This window comes from Plectropomus leopardus, chromosome 23 (assembly GCF_008729295.1).
Source record: "Plectropomus leopardus isolate mb chromosome 23, YSFRI_Pleo_2.0, whole genome shotgun sequence".
Taxonomy (NCBI): domain Eukaryota; kingdom Metazoa; phylum Chordata; class Actinopteri; order Perciformes; family Serranidae; genus Plectropomus; species Plectropomus leopardus.
The window spans coordinates 2,792,381-2,806,449 of NC_056485.1; the positions used below are offsets into that span (position 1 = coordinate 2,792,381).

General features: G+C 37.0%; 1 protein-coding gene across 2 annotated transcripts in view; it reads left to right on the forward strand.

The window, feature by feature from the left end:
- The first annotated feature begins 1,045 nt into the window (after window positions 1-1,045).
- Window positions 1,046-14,069, forward strand: part of ehbp1l1a (EH domain binding protein 1-like 1a) — a 54,160-nt gene continuing 41,136 nt past the window's right edge. For both annotated transcript variants that reach the window (XM_042512808.1, XM_042512807.1), the window contains exons 1-4: window positions 1,046-1,304; window positions 12,441-12,498; window positions 13,441-13,536; window positions 13,624-13,677. In XM_042512808.1, coding sequence (XP_042368742.1) covers window positions 1,201-1,304; window positions 12,441-12,498; window positions 13,441-13,536; window positions 13,624-13,677 — 312 coding nt within the window. In that variant the 5' untranslated portion in view covers window positions 1,046-1,200. The remainder of the gene's footprint in view (window positions 1,305-12,440; window positions 12,499-13,440; window positions 13,537-13,623; window positions 13,678-14,069) is intronic.

Below are 14,069 nucleotides of genomic sequence, written 5' to 3' on the forward strand. Positions count from 1 at the left end.
TACATGTGTATACCTGTATCCCGATGAAAAATCCCTGTAATAATCATTTAGGGTCAAACAGCAGCCTGTGGCTCTCTGCTCAGTTTCCTCACTAAAACATTCTGGCGTTTCATCTCCAGTAGCTGTTATTGTTGTTGCATCCTTGTTATATGTGTTGCAGAATCACTGTTTTTATTTTAGCTAAAACGTCACGTCTCAACATCATCCCATTATTATTGTTGTTAGATTATTCTGCAGAATATGAAGTCATTGTAGGTGTGACTTGTAAAGCATAGTGTATTGCCCAATAACTATCTGCTGCATCAAGTCTGCTGCAATGCACTCAGCTAAAACAGGAAGTGAAGTAAAGAAAGAATGTAAAATGTTAATTCAGATTATCATAATTTTACTGACCTAAATAAGTAATAAATAAACTCTGTTATAATAATTTCCTGGTTTATCAATAAAGTCTGAAACTGGAATAAAAAACTGTCTTTATTTTTTGTACATGTATCAGACATCCTTGTAGCACACAATAATGTAACACTTTCCTGAAAATGTAACAATGCCTGGAGAAGTAATAAACTTATCTCAACCTGACTGAAAATGTAATGAAATTCAGTAACTTGACCAATAATCTAATAAAATGTCCTGACTGGTATTTTCATAAAGAACATTTTTACTTATAATAAAATAATACCTTTAAGGTGGTTATTTTTTCAAAACCGATGATATAATAAATGTAATGTTTTACAGTATGCTTTTCTTGGAAATGTAAGATGTGCAGGCACACCTCAAATGAATATTACTGCATTGTTTTCAGGAGGCTAGCATGACATTATTTGTCAGTTTATTACATTATGGGCTTTAGTACTTATTCAATCAAGGTAAGTTCAAGTTTTATTACATTTTCAGGACATTATTACATTATTGTATTGTGTTCTAGTTCCGCATTCAACTTTATTTTGAAAGTCTCGATCTCGTGTTTCCGCTTGTTCCGGTTAGCTTGACGCTAGCTGGGAGTTGAGGCGTGTGTTTGTTTTGCAGCCTGAAGTGGACGCCGGTGAGGAGAGGAGCACACACCGCAGCTGACAGCCACACAGGTGGACTTTCCCGGTCTGCGAGGTCCCGGCGGAGGGACACGGTGGCGGGGACACACTGTCCCTTCGTTTTAATTTCGGTTCACCGCGTGTTTGAGAGAAATATCCGACAAGCTTCAGCATGACATCGGTGTGGAAGCGGCTGCAGCGGGTCGGGAAGAGAGCATCCAAGTTCCAGTTTGCGGCTTCGTTTCAAGAGCTGACGATAGAGTGCACGAAGAAATGGTAAGTAACTGTGAAAACACTTATTTCTAGCTAATTTAGTAAATATGAGTAGTGTTTGGCAAAGCTAGTCTAATGTGTTGTGTTCAAATGTTAAAGGGACTTGTGTTTGGGAAGAGAAAGTGATGCCAAACTCCATTCAGAAATATCATCATTTTACTTTACATGTACGCCACAGAACAAAATGGCATGTAAGGGATCAGTCAGACCATGTTCAGCTCACACCCCATACGCCAAGCACTTTTTTAAAAAAAATTAAATGAACCTATTACTGGTTAGCTTGCTTCTACATCAGTGTTACCTTTCGTCACAGAGGGGCGGAAGCGAACATAACATGTTTGTAAAAGTTGGAAGATTTTAAAACGCTTATGGTAGTTGACAGTTTACATTACGTGGAGTACGTTTTAATGCTATGATATTGGTATTGAAGGGTAAAAAAAAAAAAGCAAAACATTTACGCTGTGAATTGTTCTGTTAGAGAGGTATTTATTAATCGGAAGCTTTACTTTTGTTTATAATGCAAAATGAAAAATATGGTGATGCTCCTTCACAGAGCACGCCCCGACACTTCCGCGTCTGCTCTCTAATGTTGAGCCTGTGTGGTTGTAACCATGTGGTATGACATCCTGATATCTAGGCCAGCCTGCAGTCATGCTGAATAAATAACCTGGTTGTAGGAACGAGCGGTAGCCTTTTATTTTGGAAGCTCAGTTAGTGTCAGGTGTGCAGGTGGAGAGGGGATGTGGTCATCACCCCCCCTCCCCAGAGTGCCTCCCACTGACATTGCTGACTACTTGCCATGGGCATATTAACTTGTAAGGGGGCCCTGGGGCAAAACATTTGCACCCCCCAAATCCCTAGTACTGCTACTACTTCAATTAAATTCTTAACAACCGATTGATCGATTGGTTAATTGTTATCATCCCTAATTTTTATAGATTTTTTATTGAATCTAGGTCACTCTACATGGACAGCAGTTAACATTAATACCATGTTACCATATTACATGTGATCAAAAAATGTTATTTAATATTGAATTAATAAAAAAGTTTCTTACCATTGACCATTGCTTTAGAGTTAAAAGTTTGCATACTTGCCACAGCTAATAGATGCAGATACTAAAATGTTTAACTACTAGAAGTAAATAATTTTTTTCTGTCAATTGGTGACACTGTTTCCATCCTTTATGCCATTTCTGTTGCCCCTGAAACGTCACGCAAACGCGACAACTCGGGTATCATTGAAATTTCCTAATTTTGACTTTTGATTACAATCATGTGTTCTTAACTTAATACGTTAAATACGATATTTCCAAGGCGCATATGAAGTCAGCATAATAGACACATCAAGAATTATTCGCTCCTGTCCATTTTGTTCGATTGGTCCCGTCAATTCCATCAAGCAAAGAGCTCTGCTGGCTGTTCAGGGGTGACTGTGTCAACAAAAAATGGTCCAAGATAGCAGTGCAAGTTGTGAGGAGTTGGAATGATAATCTGTTTTTTAGTGTTTCAGGGAAGACTGAATATGTGTCACTTTGTCATTTTTTAGCCTGCTCACAGTCAGATTAAAAGGCAGGTTACTTATGGGAACTTGGGGTTTGGAGCAAACTGTGCCCACCTCCATGTAGAGTTTAGGGTGTAGATTAGATTCGTAAAGAACTGATAGTGTTGGAGCTGTTGGTCTGACTGCTTGAGTCTTGGCACTGAAGGAGTTCCTTTAATTCCATGATCATTACTCACAGAGGAGTCAGCATGTTTTTCCAATCCTCCAGCCCTGGCTTGTATAGTGGCTTACCTTCCTGTCACTGTTATCTACCAAAAAAAGTATCACACACACTGACTGACCGGTATCAACATGTTTCAGTCATAGAGGGATTTATTCATACAGTGTGAGAATCGATAAAGTTGGCCTGTTCTGTGCTGCAGCTGTGCTCTCCCTTTAGGGTGTGGCACACAACAATGCATTAATTACACATACATTTCACTGGGAAGCAAGAACAAACTGTAAAGATATATTATACAATGTAATGTGCTTATGGTGTTAATAGTGTATTTGTGTTATTGGAGCGAGGGATCTTTTAGTGAGAGTCTCTGAGGTGTTGTGTTTTCGGTGGTTTCTTAAGATGGCTTCAAGTGTAAATGTTAGCAAAAAAGAAAAATCAAAATACAGTAAGCCAAATTTATCACTTAAGGAGTCAAGATTGTAAAAAAAAAATAATGGTTGTAAGTCAAAATTATTCAATTTTAAGTTGAAATTATTCATATTTGGAAACAAGTTGAAATTATTCCTAATTAGAGATAATTGGACAAGATGACAAAAAGCTAAGGCAAAATTTTGTCAAAATTCTGATACTATTTATTTTACTGGAGCAAGGGATCCTTTAGCGAGAGTCCCTGAGGTGTTGTGTTTTAGGTGGTTTCTTAAGATGGTTTCAAGTATAGATGTTAGCAATGACAACAATCAAAATACTAATGGAGAGCCAAAATTATCACAAAAATAATGCTTGACAAGTCAAAAATGATTAAATTTAAATTATTCATAATTTCCTAATTGAATATAATTGGTCAAGATGACAAAAAGCTGAGGCAAAACTTTGTGAAAATTCAGATACTATACAAAAACATTAACTTTAAATACTAACTAACAATTTTGAATCATATGTTTATTTTTATCTGTAATTTAAAAATTTGAGGTATTTTCTCATGATTTTGACAACAGGAAAAAAATATGCATTTATTATCTGACAGTAACAACTGGCACTCAGCAAGTAAAACAATTTACTCAGAATTTCACGTGCTTCTGCTGTTTGGATTTAGGGAGTCAAAACTGACCGATTATTCTTAGATACAGTCAAATGTCTGTCTTTTCAAGTCAAAATTATGCTACTAACTTAGTCGAATATAACATCTCTTAATTTTTACACCAAAAATCTAAATTGTGACTTACCATTAGAGCCCATATTGGCCGATATTAACTCATTGCAGATATATCAGTATAGATGTAAGCCAATACAACACATTTATTTTTTAACTGTAAATCGTAATTTGTCCATTTTTTCTTAGTTTTTAAAAAAGCGTGTTTATGCTACAGGCTGTACTGAAAAAAAAAACAAACAAACAAACAAAAAACATATTGGCCAATATATTTTTTTATTGTCAGATTTTTTTAAAAACTTGATTGATAGTATATGCCTCAAAAAGCAACCTGGTTAAATAAAGTAAAAATAAATGAATACAATAAATACAAAAAGATATTAGTTGGTTACAATTACTACTTCATATTATTTCATAATTTTGACATCAATCTAAATTATGATATGCTTTATTATTATAATTACTTAGTATCTCATAACTGTCACAGAGTCATAAGTTTGATATAAGAAGTTAAAGTTTAATTTAGTGTCTCATAATTGAGAGTATTATAACTGTAATCAGTCCTGACTTTTCATCTTTTTAAAAAAGATATTGTCTTGGTAAAAATTGACCTCCGTAAGTTTGCAATTATTGACTGAAATAGAGATGGCACAGAGTAAACATTATGTCCTGGGGCTTAACGGGAAGTTTATACCTTAAAGACCATCTGGTTGTATGTGAGTAATAGATGTTTAGATTGAAATGTTTACACTCTCAGGTTTACAGTGGTTTCAAACCCAGAGTGTTTTCTCAATGACTCTGACAGTGTTAACCAGAGCGGCTCCTGTTGAGGCTGCGTCTGTACATGTTCCCACTTTATCGAACACCACAGAACAGGGCAGCCGGCACCAGCCTGAAGCCACATATCATGTGTCATTTCATTAGACTGTGTGTAAACGATTAGGCGGAAGGTTTATATGCATCATCATCTATGACGAAAGTGACTCCTGTAAATCTGGCAGGAAAAACAACGTTTAGACCGCTGAAAACCAAAGTCACTGCACTGAAAAAAGTTACAAAGATGTCAGTCTGCATTCTGACTCTCTTTAAAAAAATCTCTTTGATTTTTCAATATTGTAGATCAATATCAGTCTCTAAAACAAACAACCAAACGACCAAGTTACAACATGTCTTATATCCCTTTTAGAGACAGTGAACAAGCATGATTCCAAAAATGCTCAGCTGTCACACCACATCATTGCACAATAGTAAAAACTTCTAGAAGACAGGATATTTTTCACAGTAACAACCATTTTAACCTCTGTCTCATCGATTGCCAAGTAACCGATAGCTCAGTGTAACAGTGCTCATGTTTTAAAATTAAAAAATTAAGAACTTGCATGTATTTGATTGGATGTTGCAGTGTTTTTCAGGAACACGTGATCTTTTATTGCAGTAAAAGTTGAGTCAGGTTCTTTTATTTTGCCAGGGCCTTCTGCATGAGCACCAGCTTCAGGGGAATTGTCTCATTGAACTGAATGAGGATGCAGTGTCTTCATTCAGTCGGAAAACAACTTAAAGGGACAGTTTACCACCACAACAAAACACACGTTTTTCCTCTTATCTCTAGTGCGATTTGTCAGTCTAGATAGTTTTGGTGTGAGTTGCTGAGTGTTGGTTGGCGCTATTTTCTATTTTCTAAAAGGAAGCACTGATCTAGCTAACAGTACACCAAGGAGGACGCAATTAATGTTTACATCTTGCACAGTCATGAGCACGAACCTCTCTGCAATGAGTAGATGTACACTTCCTTCTGTGCAGTGATACGGTTGGTGGGTGTACTTCAGTAGAGAGAAAATAGTCAAAATAGTAAAAATAGTTAAAAACCTTTTCGCTTCTTTAAGCTAATTGTTTTGGTTTTACGGGCACCAATTTTACTGCTTAAGTGCTATATTTTGTAATAATTTTGTATCACATGGAGCCCTAAATTACCAATTTGAAGTTTTTTTTCACAAAGTATTTGTTTATTTATTTATTTTTTTTAGAAGTTTTCATTAGCCAGTCTAAATTCCTAGCCAGGGTAACTTTGCTGTAGTTCAGCTTCGTCCAGCGTGAATTAATTGATAGCTCGCACAACTTAGCTTTCAAAGTAGCTTCTCAAAGCAGAAGGAAGTGTGCATTTACTCATGGTTAAGAGGTTTGCGCTCTTGAGGTGAGATGTAACCATTAACAGCATCCTCCTCGGCTGAGCTGTTAGCTAGCTCAGTCATGCTAAGTGAGCTAGCAGTAGATGCACGCTTCCTTCTGCGTGGTGCTATGGTTGACAGGAGTAGTTTTGGTAAGAAGAAAATACATAAAACTGCTCACAGCAAGGTCTGTGGATTATCTTGAGTAACCAGGTCATGAGTTTTTTCAAAGTTTTTCAAACTTTTTTTTTTTCGCTGTGAAAAACACAAGCCGAGTGCCACCTAAATCCATTATATTAGGGAGAAGGCAGCCATCTTTACGGCTGATATCTCCAGCAATCAGCATCACACCAAAACTATCTAGACTGACAAATAGCCTAATAGGTAAAACGAAAAATACGTGTTTTTGATTTTGGGCTGAACTGTGCCTTTTAAATTGCTGCTTATTATTTGTTTATATTATTAGGAATTGGATTGCAGAGGGGAAAAAATAAGGGGAAAAACAAGACAACTTAAAAATGATGGAAAAGAAACAAGACAACCAAAAGAACAAAACAAAACAAAAACAATCCCCGCTCCCCTTCCCGTTGTCAGGCACCACCACACACACACTGTCATTCCGTGCGAAACACACAGTCGTAAAAAGAAGGACAATAATAATTGAATAAAATAACTGAAAGCATCTGTGTGTTTGGGCGTTAAAATTCAGCATGAAATTGAACTCATGGGTGACCTATGGTTGACATCACAGACAGTACCGCTGTGTTTTCTACACTCTGTGACAGGAATGTGTGAAATGTGGATCGGCTAGATGGGCCGTCTCCCTGAGCAGATAAGCAAAATCCACCTACACTGAAGTAAGCGTGTTTAGACAGTCTGGGAAACACTATTTAGAAGCTGTATGATCAACAGCTTCCCTCACACCGGCCAGCATTCCCTCATATGGTGAAGCTCAAACACCTCGTACTTCAGACCGATGAAAACAAACACTCGATTTGCAGCGACCGGGTCTGATCTGAGCGTGTAATATAATTATAATATATTGGTGTGTATTCTGTCTTGAGGAGCTGTAGTTTGTAAACCACTAATCTGCAGACTAACGGGGTTCAAAACACTATGGTGAATTTGTAGGTCAGCGTTTTGCAACAGCACAGGAACATGTCTGTGATAAATAGAGCAGCAGGTGGAGGATTGCTATTAAGCTTCTGTGAAGTTCAGCGAGTCAGGCGTTGTCTATTTCTGTTCTCTCTCTTTCACTCTCACTCCTCTCTCTCGCATAACTATTCTCACCAATCCACGCATTAGTTCTGAGAGTCGTGCAACATAAGAAGGAGGCCCAGTGTCCTCAGTTCAAGCGGTACGGGCTCCTTAAAGGCCAACTGTATGGATTTTTACTGCAGTTACCTGTTAGCATTATCCATTCTTTTTGTTTTGGTTTTTGACTTTTCTTTGTCATTTCTTGACAGTATTTTGGGTCATTTCCGCTAAAGACACTCATTGCCTTATTCTTGAGTTCTTGAAAGGAATTTGTAGTTTTGTTTTGTCCACAACCCCAACATATTCGGTTTAGCATCATGTGACCTAGACAAGTCAAAAAAGTGTTTTTTCATTGCATTTTTGCCAAATATGGCTTTTTTGAATCGCCTGAAATACCACCTCATGCGAGTGTGAAAACTTTTTTTGCCATAAATTGGATTTTTGTCAAATACGTGTTTGCATTAGACATATTTTATATTCTTATTTGTATTTGCACAATTTGAGAGTTAAAAGGAAACTGAACATCCACTGGGACTGGAGAATGCAATTATTAGAATTTGGTGGTCAAAGGTCAAGGTCACCGTGACCTCACAAAACACTGAAGAATTCATATGCTAAAGGGAAACAGAACGGGAGATATGAGTTCAGATACTGGATTGGTGACACTAATCTTGAAACTGTGTTGATTGTAGAGATCTTCTGTGCTGCTGAGGGGTAAGATGTGTGTGAAGAATCCATGTTTTAAATATGAAAAAAAAAATAATATGAGATTCAAGTGCAACTTGACTGGCATGGGAGGCATACAGACATGAGGCGGTAATTTTGTTAAAATATCTTATTGTACTTTTGGACGTTATTTCTATCACTTATGACAGAACTGTACTAACCAGAGTAATCACTGAGATATGGGGACATTACTACAACAAAGTCGGAGGGATCAAGAAAAGTCAGACAAATCAAACAAACCAAGAGCTTATTCAGATTATTTGAAGGTCAAAGTGAAAGTAAGCACACCAGAAATGTTGCTGATAATCTCTAATTGCACATTGAGCAAAGTTGAGCAGGAAGTCGGTCTGTAAACTGCTGTGAGGGATGTTTACAGCGGACAGTTTGGTTAAAGAAGGAGTATGATAAAATAGTTAGTATGATGTGACATCGACCATGTTTCATGGCTGAAGTGTTTGTACTGTAGCTGAGGCCTTATTTATTTATTTATTTTTAAATTCTTTGGCATTTATACTTATTTACACTTCAATTTTTTCAGTTATTTTCTTAAATGACAATGTAGATAGAAACCCTTATAAACACTTATAGACACTTATAGAGAGGGATCAGAGACAAAGAATCCTGTCGGGTAACATAGCATGTGTTTAAAGTCTGGTCTTGAATATTCCCATTTGTAGAGTCTCTTGTGAAGTCTGTCTCTCTGTCTTGGAGGCTGCTCTGGCCAACCTCAGCAGTCAACACTGCTGATCTACACTCTATAGTTAGTTTGTGTTAACCTCAGTTTAATAAATAATGTTAAGTTAATCCCCAGCATGGACTCTGTCCTTACATTCCTTGTTTGTGACACTCTCACACTCTGTTTAAAATCTGTGATCACCCCACTTAATGTTTATTTATTTCTCCCATCAGAAACATGTTTGTAATGTGGCCTGAAGCCATACTGCTGTTTCACAGCAAGCACATCATCCACAGCTTGGCTCTGTTTTTCTAAGTGCATAGAGCGTTCCCACAACAGGCCGCCACTTCAGAGTCTCACAGGATAATGTAAGAGACGGAGATTTCGATGGAAGCAGAGATTTCGATGGAAGCAAATAAGGGTCATTAATATTTGTAAAAAAATGCCTTCAGAAATTGTTATCTGATTTATGTTTGGGAATGGTTGACAAAAGTTTTGTAGATGAAGAAATGTTTTGTGCATCTGAACAAGTTTTGTTGATGTAGATTTTTTTTTGTGCACGTGTAAAACAGTTCTCAAGATGTTTGATTGTTCAGATTGTTGTTTCGTACATGTTAGAAAAAGTTTTGCAGATGTAGAGAGATTATTATGCATTTGTGGAAAAAGTTTTGTATATGTAGAAATATTTTATGTACGCGTGAAAGTTTTGTAGATGTATACATTTTTTATGCACATGTAAAAACGTTTTTGTCAATGTATACATTTTTGTGCGCATGCGAAAAAGTTTTGTAGATATATACATTTTTTTGTGCACGTGTGAAAGTTTTGTAGATGTAGAGAATTTTTTGTGCACGCGTGAAAACGTTTTTTTAGATGTAGAATATTTTTGTGCACATGTGAAAAAATTTTGTAGATGGAGAGTTTTTTGTGCATGTGTGAAAAAGTTGTAGATGTAGAATTTTTTTGTACGTGTGACAATGTTTTATAGATTTTTTTGTAGAAAATTTTTTGTACATGTCTGAAAACTACATGTGTAAAAATACCACACATGTAAAATGTTTCATTAGCTTTAGAAATATTTTGTGTATGCGTACCAAAATTTTTGCAGGAGAAGTCTTTTAGAAAAATTTTCGAGCATGCTTCGTACTAACCGTTGTAATTAGCCCACATGTGTTGCGAACAGTTTGCCTTGGGCCCCTCCATGTTGATGCCAGCATGCTCCAGATGGAAAAAGTAAACAGTACACCCATTGATTTGATTTTCACTAGGCAATGAGGGTCAAAATTTGTGCTTGTAGCTTGAAGCTTGTAACTTCACCGTCACTGTGCAAAGGTGGAACATGTTCTGGGTTAGGGTTAGGGGATATCTGACTTAGTCAAACCTTAGTGTTGAAAATAATCATGCAAAATTTCTAATTCCACATAAAGAAAATATTTCTACAGCTACATAAACATTTTACCAGCGCAAATTATTTTTATGTGCACAAACATTTCCCACGCATGCACAAAATATTTCTATAGCTACAATACATTATTATGCATTCAGAAACATTAATTTGGGTCATAAAATGATTTACGAACATCAGATATTAATGACCCTTATTTGCTTCCGTACATTACAGCCTCTGAAGTCAGTGCAGCGTCTCCCACTATTCATTAATATGTTCGCAGTTTCTTCCTCTCTCTTGTTTTTTCTTACGCTGGCAGACATGCAGTCCAGCTGTTTCTCCTCCCCATCACTAACGTCTTGCTCACACAGTCACAAGATTTTCATTTTCTCCTGGCTGAGCTCTTAAGCTCAGTGTTTTGAAAACACACACACGGGTTTGTGTGTAAGCGGTGTGTTTCTCTCCTGAGTCTGCTCTTCCACAGACTGCATAATTAGATTACATGAAATCAGATGATACCGTCCCATGGACTGCTATGACAAGTTATGTTTCCCACAGGATGCATTCTGATCACTTTGGTAATCCCCTGAATTTTGGTCCGCATTTTGAGATTGACATTGTGAGCATGTTAGCGCGCTGACATTAGCATTTAGCTCGTAGCAATGTTGTCCCTGTGTACAGTCAGACAGAGCTGGTGGTGTGGTTGGAGACTCCCAGGATATGTCTGAAATGAATTTCCTTCTTTGTATTAAATCAATTCTTAGTGTGAGTTCTATACATTTTCTAGGGCCGTCAAAATTGCCACAGTGCAACTAAAAATGAGTATTTATGGCATGTATGCAGTGTCAGTGATAACACGAATAATCAAGATTCAGAAATGTCAAAAATTTCAATTTTTCTGCTCACTTAAGAAGAGTATTGACTGTTTATTATGTAGAGTATAGTTAATGCATGAATGAGGGACTGATTTCAGATGCAACCTCCCCCTCTGAGCATTTATTAAATGTTGAAATGACATTTAATAAATGTCCATTGTATATCTATCTGTCAAAATTTTGGATTTATTTGTCTTTAGATGTTTAGATTTTGGTTTGGTGAAGGTTTGGTAGATGTCTAGTCTAGCCTTGATGAAAGAGTAAACAGAATCTGTGTGTATGACAAGAAACTCATAAACTCGTGAACATGGTGGTATGCAGTACTTTCATCAATTATTTGCAGGTTTTATGTTTTTTTTATGCCTCCATGCCATGGTTGCAGGCATTATGTTTTCTGGTTGTCTGTCTGTTCATCAGCTGGCACTTTCTTGTGAAGGTCATATCTCATCAAAGCCTTAAGGGAATTTCTTCAAATTTTGCACCAATATTCACCTTGACTCAACGATGAGCTGACAACCATTTGGTAGTCATAGGTCGAAGTTGAGATTCAAAATTTGGTGGTCTAAGGTCACTGTGATCTTGTGCGCCTCATTCAAGTATTTGATATCACTAGAACATTTTTAAGGGAAATTCTTCAAATTTGGCACAAACATCCACTTGGACTCAATGATAAACTGAGTAGATTTTATTGGTCAAAGATTACTGGAATCTCATGAAACTTGTTTTGGCCACAATTTAATATTTCATACAGGAATTATTACAACATTTCAAACAAATGTCTGGTAGAATGAAATGAGGATGTGATGATATTTTATATCTAAAAGCTCAAAGGTCAGCTTGACAGTGACATAAAAAAACATTTTTCTGGCCATTACTCAGCACCATAACTCAGGAAGAGAAGGGGAGACGTTGGGTCACATACTAAATAGAGGACATGGGTGTGAACTGCAAGTGCAGCCTCACTGGTTCACTGAGGCGTACAACTGGGAAGCTTTAATGACTATCAAAATGTCAACAGTTGGACCAAAAATGGAACTGAAACATCCTGTCAGAAACTTGTTAGCATATCTATCTGGGTGTGTGTGGAAATGGTCTCTATGCCGTATTGATGCTGGTCTACAGTAGATGGTGACTGAAAAACATCCCCCACTATAAGCACTAAAATGTGTTTTAATTGCAGGCAACCAGACAAACTGAGAGTGGTGTGGACCAGGAGGAACAGACGCCACAGCACAAAGGTAACAAGGCAAAGAGAAAGACATGACAGTCAGGTAGAAATGTTCAAATACTGTAGATAATCGGAACTCCTGAAGCAGAAATGACTTAATTTTTATAAAATATTGTTCTGGATTTAGAAATTTTCCAAGAGGATAAACTGTCTTTTAGCTACAAACTACAGATGGTAACTTATATGACAATCATTTTTTTGTCATATTTGCTAAAACTGTTACTACATCAACACATTAGTATATTGTACATGAGAAAGATTTTCTTCAAAAAGAATTATGTTCCTCTTCCTTGTAGTGCTTCTATTTGAATTTGCAAGAATCTACTGTGGCTAAACAACGCAACCAACCAGAAGAGAGGAGTCTCACGGAGCATTCAGTCATGACCTGTGGTCTCATTAGCCTTTTTTATAATAACAAACAACGTAAGACTCAGAGTTCCTCGACATTTTTCATTTGACCTAGATATAGTTTGGAGAGCTTGCTATTAGACATGTACATGTGTCTGATACATATGGATGATGTATGTAGAAATGTAGATGCCTCATTGGCCACTGCTTTAAGCTCACCACAATGCGTCTGTGCAGGCGTCATATAAGGTCGAGATCCATTGGCACATAAATACATGTGTTTTGAGAGATGCAAATTTCACCACAGAATTGACTGTAACTTGCATTATTCTGAGTCGATTGTCATGAAATTCGGCTTGTCCAGTCAACAGTGCTTCAATTTGACACAGCTGTTTTTAACGTCATGATCACAAACTTTCTCACTATCTGGCTCATGTATTACTGTGTGCATGTAGTGACGGTTTCATCAAATATGACCGAAAAGTTTGATTGATAAAAGTTACCAACAGCGGCGTTACAGTGTGCTCTGCAGAGGACGTACAGTCCAGTCCGTGGAAAACTCTGGCAGCAGCTTTGAGACTGTTTGTGTTATCTTTTCTGTTAGCTGCACAGCTGGCAGCCGGGGATCAAAAACCCATACAGAGGCCTGGTGCTGTGGCAGGTTCCAGAGAGTTTAGACATCACTGTCACACTCTTCAGGGTAAGAGGTTTAGTCTCTGTTGTTGCTGCAGATTAATTAGTTGAATCAAAGATGGGAAATGGAGTTCATTTATTCATCTGCCAACAGGAACCTACTGCAGAGGAGTTTGAAGACAAGGACTGGACCTTTGTCATCGAAAATGTGAGTGTGCAGAATCTGTGTTATCCTTAGTTTTTACTTCATTTCATTTTTCAACCCTTCGAAACCTGGATAGACATGGGTTTACATGCATTTCACAAGTGGTTTGACTCTGATTTCTTTGGAAAAAATGGGGAAAAAGGCATTGATGAACTATGAAGAAATGTCACACAGATTGCAAGAAATGATTAAAGGATGACAACAAAATTACCTAAAATTAAGTTTTACAAGAAAATAATCCCAAAAAAGAGAAAAATGTCCAGAAAACTACACTTCTAATACAAAAATATACTTTGTTTGTTTTTGTATCTTACTTTATTTTCTTATTTTCATTTTTTTTTTACTGAGTTTTTTACAGAATTTTGGACCACGTCTTGTTTCTTATTGCTTTCTCA